The 14089-nt window shown below is 36.4% G+C and overlaps 1 protein-coding gene across 2 annotated transcripts in view; it reads left to right on the top strand.

Moving 5' to 3' along the window:
* Window positions 1–62: 62 nt before the first annotated feature.
* FAM227B (family with sequence similarity 227 member B) overlaps window positions 63–14089 on the top strand; it is a 195732-nt gene continuing 181705 nt past the window's right edge. The window contains exons 1-4 of one of the 2 annotated variants that reach the window (XM_087859290.1): window positions 63–218; window positions 4700–4826; window positions 7393–7446; window positions 13582–13813. In XM_087859290.1, the coding sequence (XP_087715416.1) occupies window positions 4779–4826; window positions 7393–7446; window positions 13582–13813 (334 nt within the window). In that variant the 5' untranslated portion in view covers window positions 63–218; window positions 4700–4778. Of the gene's footprint in view, window positions 230–4699; window positions 4827–7392; window positions 7447–13581; window positions 13814–14089 lie in introns of both variants that reach the window. The other variant, XM_087859289.1, reaches the window with a different exon arrangement.

Here is a 14089-nt window from a genome sequence, read left to right as displayed (position 1 = left end):
CGGGCGGGGAGGGATTGTGGGGCGTGGTTAGAGGGGGAAGTTCCGCCTCAACCTCTCGGCGGCGGGCGGTGTAGCCCTTGTCCCGGGAGACGCGGTCCGACAGCGAGGCCGAATCGGTGAAGCTGGGCCTCACACCCCGCCAGCCCCGGGCTGAGTTCCCTGCTGACCCTGGCGGAGGCCCCTTAAATGGCACGCGGTTCTGGAAATACACTCTCAAGGTGTAGTTGCAGTGAGTTGTGAAAAATGCAGATCCTACAGAACACTTTTCCATTTTACCTTTTCCAAAATTCTGTTTCGTCGTGAGAACTTGGTTCTGTTACTTTTTCTATGGCTGTGTTAAGATGTAGTAGTAATGAAAGCTATCAGAAAAATTGTGCGTATCTTGATGGTTTGGTTTGCTGGAAAACTACACACACGTAGAGTTGGAAGTACATTGTGCACTTTTCCATTTGGGAATCAAGCATAATATGTGGATAGATGATAAAGCCATTTTCCCTTGCCCCACCCCAAAGAAAATCCAAACCTAAGGAGTGCACGTTAAAACTGTGAGATTCAAAAACACAATGGCCAGGTACTGAGCTTTGTATTTATTAAATGCTTTGAATTTAGCATAGGAGGGATAAAGGACAGAAGTTTGCCCTAGGGGAGCTTAGGACATCAAATAATAAATTGTAGGAATTTCACAAGAGCTCAGGAGTGGTCAGTGAAGGCTTATTGGTTGGACTTGGGTAAGGTCTTGGAGAATGATTATGGCTTAGAGCAGTGCTTTCAAGGGGATTGTAGGGGACCCATTTGTGGAGGTCCCATTTGTAAGCAAGGAAATATATTGAGTCAAAACTACACTTTTTTTTGTTGTTAATTTTTTTACAGTAAGCTCTAATCCCAATGTGGGACTTGAACTCACAGCCCTTGAACTCACAGCTTGTGATCAAGCTCCATCTACTGAGCCAGCTGGCCCCCAAAACTACACATTTTAAAAATGAATTAGTGTAGTGTGAAAATGTAAGTGCATGGCACTTGGTAAAGTTAAGTATTGCTTCATGGAGTGTTTGGGTTTTTTTAGTTTTTTTAGATTGTATTTATTTATTTGAGAGAGACGGGGGGGGGGGGGGAGAGAGAGAGAGAGAGAGTCCAAGCAGGGGGAGCACTAGAGGGAGAGGGAGAGGCAGACTCTCCGCTGAGCAGGAAGCTCGATATGGGGCTGGATCCTGAGCTGAAGGCAGACGCTTAACTGACTGAGCCACCCAGGCACGTCACTTCATGGAGTTTTACATTACAGATGATCCACGACTTCCCATTGGTTTGACTTAGGATTTTTCAATTTTATAATGGTGTGAAATCAATATGCATTCTGTAGAAACCATACTTTGAGTTTTGACTTGGTATTTTCCTGAACTAGTGATATGTGGTATGAAACTCTCTTATGGTAATGGGTAGCCACATCAGGCAGGCCACACAAGAGTAAACAACCAATACACTTAGAACTGTTCTGTATCCATACAACCATTCTGTTTGTCACTTTCAGTACAGTATTCAATTACTTGAGATATTTAACATTTAATTATGAAATAGGCTTTGTGTTAGGTGATTCTGAGCACACTTAAGGCAGATTAGGCTAAGCTAATTCAGTAGGTTAGGGGTACTATATGCATTTTCAATTTAGGTTGGGTATGTGGAAACATAACCCCATCATAAGGAAGATCTGTGTGGGCATGTGTGTGTGTGCACACCCTTGTGCACTAGGTTGTGTTTATAAAATGTATTTCTTTTGTGTATTTCTCCTTAAAAAGCTTGAAAGCCACTGCTTTAGGAAAATGACGAGCTTTCTGGGTGAGAGAAGTGATAGCAAGTCTCCAAGCCAAGAATAAATAATTTCCACCCTTTTCTTCTTTAACAGCTTTAGTTCAGGTACACAGACCAGGAAAGCAAATGATGCTATTTATTAATTGAAGTGATGAGAGTATTGGTTTACTATTGCTGTGTAAGAAATTACTCCAAAATATGGCTTAAAACAACCTTTTGATTGTGTTCATGAATTGTGTGTTCAAGAGGGCACAGAGCGACAGCTTTTCTCTGATAACTCAGCTTGGAAGTCTCTGAATGCTAGCAGAGATCATATGTGTAGCCTCTCCACGTGGCTTGAACTTCCTCACAGGATGGCAGCAGGGTAATCAGACTTCTTAGTTTAGGCGCAGTGCTCCAAAGTCAAGTGTTGCAATGAATAAGGTAGAAACTACATGTTCTTTTCTGACCTAGTCTTAAGGAGCAACACAGAATCACTTCTCACATATTCTTTTGGTTATAAGTATATTTTAAGGCCTGTCCAGATTATAGGAGAGGGGACATAGACAGATGTCACTTCTCAAAAGATTGTCAAAGAATTTGTGGCCATTTCTTAAAAACCACCATAATATGTCACAGACAACTCCCAACATTGCAGTGGTTTAATACAATAAACTTTTATTTCTCACAGGAAATCCATTGAGGATGTTACTAGTCAGATGAAACATTAGATTCAAGGATACAGGTTGTTAGTTTTTTGGATTTTGTTGTTGTTGTTGTTGTTGTTGTTGCTTTTAAAGTTTTAGTGGTTCTACCGTCTCCCAAGACTTGGGTCCAACAGCTTATCTGACAAAAAAGAAAGCATGGTGAAACATACAAAAGGTTTTAGAGGTCATCCCTAAAAGTGACATATATCACTTTGCCCACATTCCAAAGGCCCCTGCTTTAACTGCAAGTGAGCCTGGGAAATGTAGAGAAACATATACGTATTGGTAAGCACCAACAGTTTGCCCTATTCTAGATTTTTCACCAAAACCCCGTAGTTCCCACTTCCTCCATTCTATTCTCAGTTCTTCTTTCAAAAGTACAATTCTTTCAAGTCTTTTCAATATTTTTTGTTATTTTATTGCATATGTCAAAGTTACTTATATTGTAATTTTTTGATTGACAATTTCAGATATTATCCATTGACTTTCTCCTATAGAAGTCAATGATAAAGCTCTTTTATAACACCTCTCAATATAGTAATATCCCAATTTTTGTTTAAATCAACATTTGTAAATGTCATTCAACCCCGATATGTTGTGTTTTCATTATCTTTCGTTATCATTCAGTTAGAAATTTTTTCCAGTTTTCTCTGTTATTTTTTCTGTGAGCCATATTTTACTTAGAAATGGATTATTTAATATTTAAGATTTTTCTAGATGTCTTTTTGTTGCTGTTTTCTCTCTTACTGCTCTTGTTGTCAGACAACATACTCTGAATGATTTCAATTATTCGTAACTTTTGGATTTGTCTTATGGTACGGCACAGGCCCATCTTGTTGAATGTTCTATGTTCCATTAGTTAAAGAGAGTGTGTGTTCTGTACTTGTAAGGGATAGTTGTTCTGTAAATGTCAATTAAGTTAAATTGCTTGACTTAAGTATTGTTCAGATCTTTTATCTCCTTACTGATTTGTGTGTGTGTGTGTGTGTGTGTGTATGTGTGTGTGTGTACATACTGATTCATCAATTACTCCAAGAGGTGTGTTAAGATCTCTAACTGTAATTGTGGGTATTGCCTATATTTTCCTTTAGTTTTATAAATTTCTGCTATATGTATTTCGAGGCTATTTTATTAGATGCAAACACATTTAGCATTGGTATGTCTTCTTAATGAATTGACCTCTTATCACTATGAAATAACCTTATTTATGCCTGGTAATACCTCTTGTCTTGAAGTCTATCTTATCTAATATTAATGTTGACACAGTAGTTTCTTATGATTAATATGTGCATGGTTCTAGAATTTACATTTGTTTCTTTTTTAGAATTTCTATTTCTCTTGAAATACCCCATCTCTTCTGCACCATAATCTAACCTATATTGTAAAATCTTTAGCATATTTATAACAGATGCTGTAAAGTCCTTTTCTGCTAGTTACAACTAGGTTCTCAGTGAATTGGTTTGTATCAACTGTGCTTTCTCTTGATTATGGGTCCCATTTTCCTTCTTGCTTGTATTCTTGTAATTGTTTTATTGTGTATTAGACATTATGTGGAAAAAAACTGTAGAGGATGAAGTGTTATTTAGTCTTCAGAAAGCAGAAGCCTATTACTCTCCTTGGCATTCAAAGTGAGATGTCGGGGGCGCCTGGGTGGCGCAGTCGTTAAGCATCTGCCTTCGGCTCAGGGCGTGATCCCGGCGTTCTGGGATCGAGCCCCACATGAGGCTCTTCTGCTGGGAGCCTGCTTCTTCCTCTCCCACTCCCCCTGCTTGTGTTCCCTCTCTCACTGGCTGTCTCTGTCAAATAAATAAATAAAATCTTTAAAAAAAACCAAAAGATGTTGATCTTTTTATTCCTCCTAGACTTGAGTTGAACTTTAGGGTTGGCTTCAGCTTTAACTGAATTGAGTTCACCTGTGACTAACCCAGCTTCTAACTTCCCTCATCATAGCCAACTCATATCTCGTCAATACTGAATTGGGTAAAGTTGGGACTGAAGTTTTTTTGCATTTTTGCTTCACCTTTGGAGTCAACTCTTTCAGGGCCCTGGAACCCAAGTACTGTCAGAATGTGTTGGCCCATATAAGTTCTCTATCTTTCCAGCCCCTCCTCAATCGCTGCTTTTTAGACAAAACTCAGAAGTGAGGCGTAGGGGTCTGGGAAGGGATTGTTTGTCTGACTCATTTGTTTTTGTATTTGGGTGTCTTTCAGACTCCAGTTTGTTCTTCCAGCTCACGCCAACGGCTAAGGTCCAACTGATTTCTCTTCATCTCTAAAAAGTTACTGCACCATGGCAGGCCAACACTTCCCTCAGTGGATGGGCAGAGCTCACTGCCGGGTAAGGAAGCTGCCAGAGCTTTAGGCTCACTTATAAAGAGAATATTTCTTTTTGGATTTCTGGTCACTAAGGCTTCCAGGTAGGGAGGCTTTGAAGGCTTGCAGTTACATAGGGCCTGGTGATTAAATAGACCCCAAACTTGGCTTAATGGTCTCATGTCACCATCTTAAAATTCTTAATTTTTGAACAAGAGACTGCAATGGCACAAATGATGTAGCCAGTCCTGCTTACTGGTACCCACTGCTCTTCACCAACCTCATAGAAAAATAAGATTTTTATTTTGTCTGGGTTTCTCTTGTCGTTACTATGGAAGCATAGGTGTTTTGAATTCTTCTACATTATACTGAGAGCAGAAGTCCATTTAATTTATACCTACCTCCTTTTAACATTTACCTTAGAGAACTTTTGAATTTTATGTTGAAATTATCTGAATCTTTCTCGTGTTTCACTTCCTTAATATGTTTTTCTAATTTCCTTTAATTGAAATGCGGGTATTATTTTAATGGATAAAGAAGATATCACACACACACACACATACACACACACACACACACACACACACACACACAATATGGAATGCTACACAGCCATAAACAGGATGAGATATTGCCATTTGCAACAACATGGATGGACCTAGAAGGTATTATACTAAGTGAAATAAGTCAGACAGAGAAAGACAAAAACCATATAATTTCACTTATATATGGAATCTAAAAAGCAAAACAAATGAATAAACAAAAGCAGAACCAGAACTATAAAAACAGAGAACAAACTCGTGGTTGCCAGAGTTAGGGGGATGTGCAACATGGGTGAAGGAGAATGGGAGATACACGCTATGGAATGAATAAGCCACAGGAATAAAAGATCCAGCATAGAGAATACAGTCAGTGATATTGTGATAGTGTTGTATGGTGATAAATGATAGCTACACTTGTGGTGAGCAGAGCATAACTATAGAGTTGTTGAATCACTATGTTGTACACCTGAAACTTCTGTAATGTGTGTTAACTGTACTCAAATTTTTAAAAAAAGAATTTTTTAAAAAGAAATTGGATATTATTTTTAGTGCTTAAACTAGAAATGGTTTGATAACCATTATAAGAAAAAAAAGGCAACATTTAGATCGTTTTAATTAGCCTCTTTATATTCCATGTATTTCAAAATATACTGATAGCTTCCTTCTAGCAAAACTACTACACTCACTCTTTCTGAAGATATTGTATCCTGAACATTTTTTTTGTCTCTAAGCATTCTGTGCACACCATCTCTTATTTATTAACCTCTCAATCTAGAGTCCCACGTTTTCCCATTAAATTTTTTTGACAGCTCTATGTAGCTTGCTTTTGAATACTTATTTTTATGATTGTCACATATACCTTTTATTTTGTTGTTATTTGTTATATATTTGCTTATATTCATCATATATTTTAAACTATTAGAGAATGAGATATTCTCTTCAACCTCAAATGTGTAGCTATTTTTACAAAAATATGGTGATTTTGTAATCTTGATCATTTTATATGTTGATGTGAAATATGTGTTTTAATAAGTTAAAATATACTATAGTCTTTTCAAACATGTCAATATCAGATCATTAGGATATTCTGAATTCCTCTTATTTTTGCCTTCTTCTCACTGGTTTTTCACTCTCTGGAATTGGTCTTATTATTCTTCTAAGTAACTACATATTTCTCTGACATTTATCTACTCACTTATTCATTAATTTATACACATTGCAAGTAGTTATTATACACTAACCTTGAGCCAGTCATTGTATGAAATTTTGACAGTTCAGCAATGATTATACCATAGTTTCTATCCTCATATAGATATGAATCTGCTGTGTGTCACAATAGATAATCTTTTGGGGGAACCAAGGAAGGCTTCCTAGAAAAAGAGGCTTTTAATTTGATGTTTAAAATAAGAGTTAAATAGGCCAGGAAGGGATTGGAGGGAGAGGGTTTGGGACAGGGAGCCTTCCAAGCAGAAGAAAGAATGTGTACACAGTCTCTAAGGCAAAGAAGAACGAGATGTGGTCTTGATTAAAATTAATTTGTCTAATGAAAGAATATGTTTTCAACTTATGAGGAAACTACTAATAAAAATGGGATTATTACTCATTACACTGAAACATCCAAATATTTAAACTGTTTTCACCATGTCACTAGTGTGGCCTTTTAAATACGTCATTGTAAGAGGGGCAAGTTAGTATATTTTTGGCTCTGGATTTATTTTAGACACCATCCAGGATAGCCCAAAATATCTCGGAACTCTTGTAGGAATTTGAAATGAGGATATTCAATAGGATTCTTGTGGGGTTTTTTCCTAAGAGCAATATATAAGAGGGAAGCCTTTTATGGAATTTGGTTTGGAGGCTTGGGATTTAAACATTGATCTCTGTACTTTTCCAAAGCGCAGGGACTTTACAAAGTGAATATTTTACAATGTCTTATGGCTCTGAAAATTATAACTTAAATCCAGTATCATTTACTTAAGTAAATTATATGTAAACATCATAAACAGTCTGATTTTATGTTCATTAGCAATATTGATTTTACTTCATTAGAAAATGCAAAAACCTCCAAGGAACATTGAAGAATTCTTAAAGTTTCAAAATTGGGTGAGTAGAACATCTATTTTATGTGCCAATACATCTTTTAAAATATCAGTTGTGGAGGGGCGCCTAGGTAGCTCAGTCAGTTAATCACCTGACTCTTGATTTCAGCTCAGGTCATGATCTCAAGGTTGTGAGATCAGTTGAGCCCCTGTTTGGGATTGTCCCTATGCCTCTCTTTCTTTTTTTTTTTTTTTTTTTTAATAATGATTTTTTTATTATATTATGTTAGTCACCATACAGTACGTCCCCGGTTTTTGATGTAATATGCCTCTCTTTCTCTCTTCTCTCCCTCCCCATCCCTAAAAAATAAAAAAATTTTAAAAAACGTATCAGTTGTGGAGATGTGGAAGGCTTAGGAAAAGACTTTAAGAACAGAAATTCAAAAAACTGCATTTCAGTGTGGGAAATACTTATAAATATTTATCTCTTTTCAGTAGGCTCTATGTTGTAGCCTTTCCCTCTTGTCAATATTCTGTTTTCTTTATGACTTTGAGAAAATTCTTGTTCTATATCCTATCAGAAGAATTATACAGACATTTTAAATAATTTTGCTAATATAAGGTGTTTGTCTTAATATACCTTCAAGAATATCTGATAATTATGAGTACTTACCTCATTTATCCATGTACCACAGCTTAGACTCACAGGTAATTTGCAGAGGTGTTCAGTTTCCTTGATTGTTGAATCAGAATGAAATATTCAAAATGTGTTTTCATGTTGAAAGCTCCAGTTGCCGTTGTTATTTGTAAATACTGACTTCTGGGGTTATTGGGCTTGTACATACAAGCCTTCCCTTGGGTCTATACACTTGTGAGTCTGAAGGTCAGGTTTGTTTTGTCTTGAAGAATGTCAACAGCTAGGATAAAGATGTTAGTATGGAAAACAGAGAGAAAAGGAGGCTTTTTTTTTTTATGAGGTATGTACATAGTTTGAGCAGATTGGACTTTAAATAATTTGCACCTATTTATGCTTGTATATAAAGTTTGCTTTGACTAAACTGTTGAGAGGAGAATTTCAAAAATATCTATTTTTAAACATCTATTTTCTGTTCTTCAATTTTTTTATTTTTTATTTTTTTTTAATGTTTTAGAAAAGCACCGAGTTCCCTTTAGGAGCAAATAGAAAATGAAAATATTCCTAGTTTATAAGAGTTTATTTCAGTCACTGTGGCAGAGCCTAACTTTTTAAACTACTATTAGGACACGCTTTTTGCAATTATTTTGATTTAAATAATGATCGAAATGTGCTGTAACCTAATCACAATATTTGAGGTCTTTTAATGCCAAGGGAAAAGAATTATAATTAAAATTAAGCCAAACTCAGCAAATAACTATGGAGACATTTGGGCTATACCATCATACATGTTTAAGGATCTATGATTTCAGATGAAAATTTCTAATTATTTCAAATCGGAAAATGCATAATCACTCTGCTTAAGGATAATGCTAATCAAATCAAGATCATAGGTTTATGCCAGCCCTTCACCAAAGATAGAACAAAATCAAAATCAAAGCATGTCTTCTTGATGGCAAATAAGAAGCACTATCTTTGTATGCATTTATATTGATAGTTTTCAGTTTTTATCAGATGGCATTTGATAAAACAACATATATCCATTTGTACCATTTTATCATTTATAGATTTATCTGTAAAATGTTTCTTATTGTCTGGATTTCCCAACCAAATACTTGTATTTTGTAATTACTTTTTTTAAGGTATGACTATGTGTATGCATTGCCAAGCTGTTGGATATTTGAAAACATCCAGGAATAAAATGACTGGATGTTTAATTTTTTGTTTCCTGGACAAAACTTTTGTCTAGAGGCATTGGTAAGAAGGTAATAATAACTTCCTCAAATTCATTCAAGAAATATTTTTGAGGGGCGCCTGGGTGGCTCAGTAGTTAAGCGTCTGCCTTCGGCTCAGGGCGTGATCCCAGCGTTCTGGGATCGAGGCCCACATCAGGCTCCTCCGCTAGGAGCCTGCTTCTTCCTATCCCACTCCCCCTGCTTGTGTTCCCTCTCTCCCTGGCTGTCTCTGTCAAATGAATAAATAAAATCTTTAAAAAAAAAAGAAATATTTTTGAGTACCTATTACCTGCCAACCACATGAATAATTAGAATATACCAGGCAAAATCAGGCAAAGATCCCCACCTTCATGGAGCGGTCATTTTTTTTTTTTAGAAATGAGGCATATGATAAGCAAACGAGTAAAACAAAACAGAAATTAAAATATATTCTAAACTGCTTATGGCTTCCTGGAAAGCCTATCTATTTAATTTCCCTTTAAAATAAAAAAGCAAAGGTATGTATCTGCATAGTGCTGTGGTGGTTAAGAACAGAGCCTCAGATCCCAGCCCTGCTACTAGCTAGCAGTAAACCAGCACCTGGAACCCACATGTTAGCTCTTAGTTCCTCATGTCTTCTAATTGATCTTTTGTCACATCATCTAAAGCTGTCTCATTTTGGCTGATTCCTACCATTTTTATCTTTCCTTTGTAATTTTAATATTTTATACTTTCTACTCCTATCTTTCCCCTCTGCCTCTTATTATAGTTCTGTGTACTTTTTCTTTTTTTTACCTTCAGTCATTTCTCATTTATCTATCTGATTAATTCCCACATTCTCTTCCTGCTTCTTTCCCCTTTACTCCATCACCATTCTGTTTCTATTTTTATTTTTATAAAAATATTTTATACTCTATTTTTATAACAGGCTCTTGTTCCACTAGTGTTGCATTATTATCAATTTTCTTACTTTTCCTATTCATTCATTCATGTAATGATTTTTATTCACTACCTACCAGATCGCAGGTATTGTTCTGGACTCTGGAGATACAACAAAGAACAAATCAGAGAAAAATCCTTGCCATCATGGAATGTGCATCACCCTCCTTCTGCACTATTTCTCTTTAGTGTCACACTTTTTTAGTCCTTTTGAGTTCTTTAGGTACTGAAGAATGGAATTCTTTTCTTTTTTATACCTCACATTTGATCTTCCCTGTTATTTAATTTTTATTCTGTGTCTTGTTTTTCTGTGATTTTTACCTAGGAGTGCTTTAATCTCGCAGTTCATCGGTATCAATTTTCAGTAACAAGTCTACTACATTTGTAATCCAGACCTAGAGGGTACTCAGATTCCTGCTGTGCTTTTTCGAACAGGATCAAAGTAACTTTATGATAGAATAATTATTTCAATCCCATTCTCTTTGTTCAGGGAACAGCCTGTTTGTTTGTTGTCTGTCTGTTTGTTTATTCATCTGTCCATCCATCCATCCATCCATCCATCCATCCATCCATTTAAATCCCTCCTTTTATTAAAACTTAAGGGAAGAACTGAAAGTCACTTCTTCTAACCTTAGTCATTCTTCGTATTTCTTACCCTTTTTTGGATACCTCAGCACTTTTTTTAGGGCTTAGGACATGGGTGGAGACCTAACCATATATTTAGTAAACAAAATCTCTTTTCACACTTCACGGTCTCTCTTGTGGCTATTAGGCTCCGTCTCTAGTTGTGTACTAGTATGCAGTATTTTGTGCTTCTGCCACTGCCAAAGTTTAATTTCAGTAATTAAAGTAAACATAGCAAATACGTAGCCAATTCTTGCTTCACTGACCTTTTAAATAAGATCAATGTTTTCCCGAAGTTATCACTGAAGACTATAGTGCCATAATGGAGAATTTAACTCTTCAGGGAACAGACATTTCCAGCCCAATTCTTTTGTCTCTTTAGAATTGGAATACATTTGTTTTTAAATGACTATACTTGCTGTGGACTCTGGATGTTTAAACGCTAGTAGTGCTGATGTTCTCTCTGGCAGTAATGACTTCACTTTTGCCTGTCAGCTTGTCTGCTTATTGGCTACTCCTGTATAGCTTCCCTAGGTCTGGCTACACAAGTTACTTTCAGATGATAGTCTATTCAAGGAGCAACTGGCTGAAGGCAAAATAGAAAGGAATAAGAAAGGGAAGGAATCAGAGAAATGAAGGGGAAAGGCAGGTGTGAGCTAGTACAAGATCATCGTCTGGTATCCAGTTAATCATGCAGCCACAAAGAAGCCAGTAAAAGAATCAGGGCTTATTTACGCATCACCTTCTTCATGTAAATGGCTTTGGGACACCAGTCAATCCCCTTATTACCTTGGGAAAGTACAGAAGACAGAGTCCAATCAGGCTTAGAGGATTTCAGGATATTTTATTCCCCTCGTAATATACTTCAATATCTTAGGAATACGGATTGCGTTCTCTCAAGTCTGGCATAAAGGATATATTTTCATAAAGGTTTGTGTATATTGTAAAATCCTGTCAAATGCCATTTCCATTTTAGCCTCTCTCCTCTCTCCCAACACCCCTAGCAATAGCAACACATGACCTATAAGGACTGTGTTTCCGAATGTGGCTGTCATTCTGACTTGACAGTGTTTGTCTCCAGGGATTGTATCCTGTGATTATATCTGATTCTTCTGAGGTATTTATTCTTTTTGGCATATAACATCCAAATTTTAATGCAGGAAAACTTCTCTAGGTGGTTGTATCTTGTTTAAGGTACACATTTGTAGGATTTGGGAGATGGCACTTCTGTATCAAAGTATATTCTTTTTTCTGAAGTGACAGGGGGACCTAGATATCTGGGAAAGTTTTCCAGAATTAAAAGCTGTGTATTATTTAGGTACCTGTTATTATTAGAGAGCACAATTCATAAATCAGACGTGTATGATGGGTTTAGGGAACCTTCAAAGAAAGAAAAAGGCAGTGGAATAAACCAAGGCATGTTTATAATTCCCATTTAGCTAAATTCCCAGGCTATCTCACCCAAATTCCATTAAAGAGTCTTATCCTCTGCAAATTTTCTACCATTCCAAAAAAATATTCTTTTACTCATAAACCTTTAGTTATGTAGGCTAACTTTGTTTTGCTATTAGTTGATTATATTAAAAGATAATCTTATATTTAGATTTACAAATATGGTTATGATTCCCCTTACCTTCCTTTCCTTTCATTTCCCTTTCTTTTCCTCCCTTCCTCTCTTTTCCTGTCTGAACAACTTAGTCCTAAAGCCATTTAGGGGCCCAAACGAGGCAGGTGTCCATATTTACACTGGGGAGGATATGCTGTCATGGCCTTGAGCAAGCTATCTGAACTCAATCATGATGAGGGGAGTGTTCATGTGACACCAAAGGTGTCTGAGCTCAAAGGAGTGAGGTGGTAGCCACCTGCGGCTGGGGACAAAGGGTGTTTTTCAGGGAGGTATGGAGTTAGGCAGTGGCTTGTATGGGAAGTCAGAGCCCAAGTAGGGGTAACAAAGCTGTCCCTGCAGAATTGGTAGCCTGGGATTGGATGTCAGAGTCGAAGCAGAATGAAAATTGCATCTGCATAGAAAAGAGGCTCCCAGTGGATAGGAGAGATTGATTACCTGAAAAGACTGATCAAATAAGTATGTACATTAAAGATAATGACAACTAGATATTTCACTGTTAGAGATGATAATTGTGATACGGAAGAGAAAACTAGAATGTTTGGAATTTGAATTTCAGGTTGCAGTGTGAACTCATGGTTTTAAATAGATGGAGGTCAAGAAAAAACTGGGGAATTTTTAGACCGAAGGAGACAAAAGACATATGAAGCCCAAACGTAATACGTGATACTGAACTAGATCCTTTTGCTATAAAGGGCATTACTGGTTCAGTTGATAAGACTTGACCAGAGTCTGAGACTTAGATAGGAACAATGTATAAATGCCAGTTTCCTAATTCTGATGGTTGTATTTTGATTATGTAGGAGAATGTTTTTGTTTTTGGGAAATACACACTAATGTATTTAAGGATGATGGGGCATCAGTCAAGTAAGCAACTTATTTTCAAATGATTCAGAAAAGTTTTTTGTAAAACATCTGAAACGTCCGAAGTTTATGATTGTTTCACAATTTTTTAAAAAATGCATTTAATGAAAAGTAATGCTGTATTGTACAATATGTTGGGGACTTGAAACTAATACAACATCGTATCTCAATTATACTTCAGTAATATAAAAGAAGGTAATGCTGTGGAATTAAATCTCAATTTTAGCTCATTGATTTAGAATTCTAGTATTTAAATTTATTAAAAATGACTTAGGTTATGTTCTGTCACATTTTTTGCAGGATTATTGGCCAAGGGAAATCCATTTTGGAGATAGTGATGAGTGGTTACACACCGTGAAGCAAATAAAAGAAGATAGTTCATTTACTTCAATTTATACACATCTGTGGGGAACTGTCCCTCGAATACATGATGCAGTCATGGCCATGGAGACAAGATTAGGGGAATGTTCAGTCCTTTTGAAAAGCCATGCCTCTAAAATATTTGAGTGGAGGAGCATAATTTTTGATACAAGTAAGCCTTATTTTTTATGAGTAAAGTAATGGTCAGTTGTGTGTGTCTGTGTGCATTCTCATAAAGAATGAAATCCTAAGGTATAAAATATCTAAGAATACAAACATTATTTTATTTTTAACACTTCTTCATTTCAGCATAGTTTAATCAAGATTTTTAGTTGAACATTAACAGGTGGATTTAATGAAAGTGTTGTTAGAACAAAGCCTAAAACAGTTGTGAACTTTGTTAGGCTGCAGCGGAGGTGACCAAGTATCAAGAAAACAGGATTGGATC

Source organism: Ursus americanus, chromosome 36 (assembly GCF_024610735.1).
Source record: "Ursus americanus isolate L20-20 chromosome 36, mUrsAme1.1.p, whole genome shotgun sequence".
NCBI classification, from domain to species: domain Eukaryota; kingdom Metazoa; phylum Chordata; class Mammalia; order Carnivora; family Ursidae; genus Ursus; species Ursus americanus.
The sequence above is the reverse complement of the archived record's forward strand: the minus strand, read 5'-3'. Positions and strand labels throughout refer to the sequence as shown.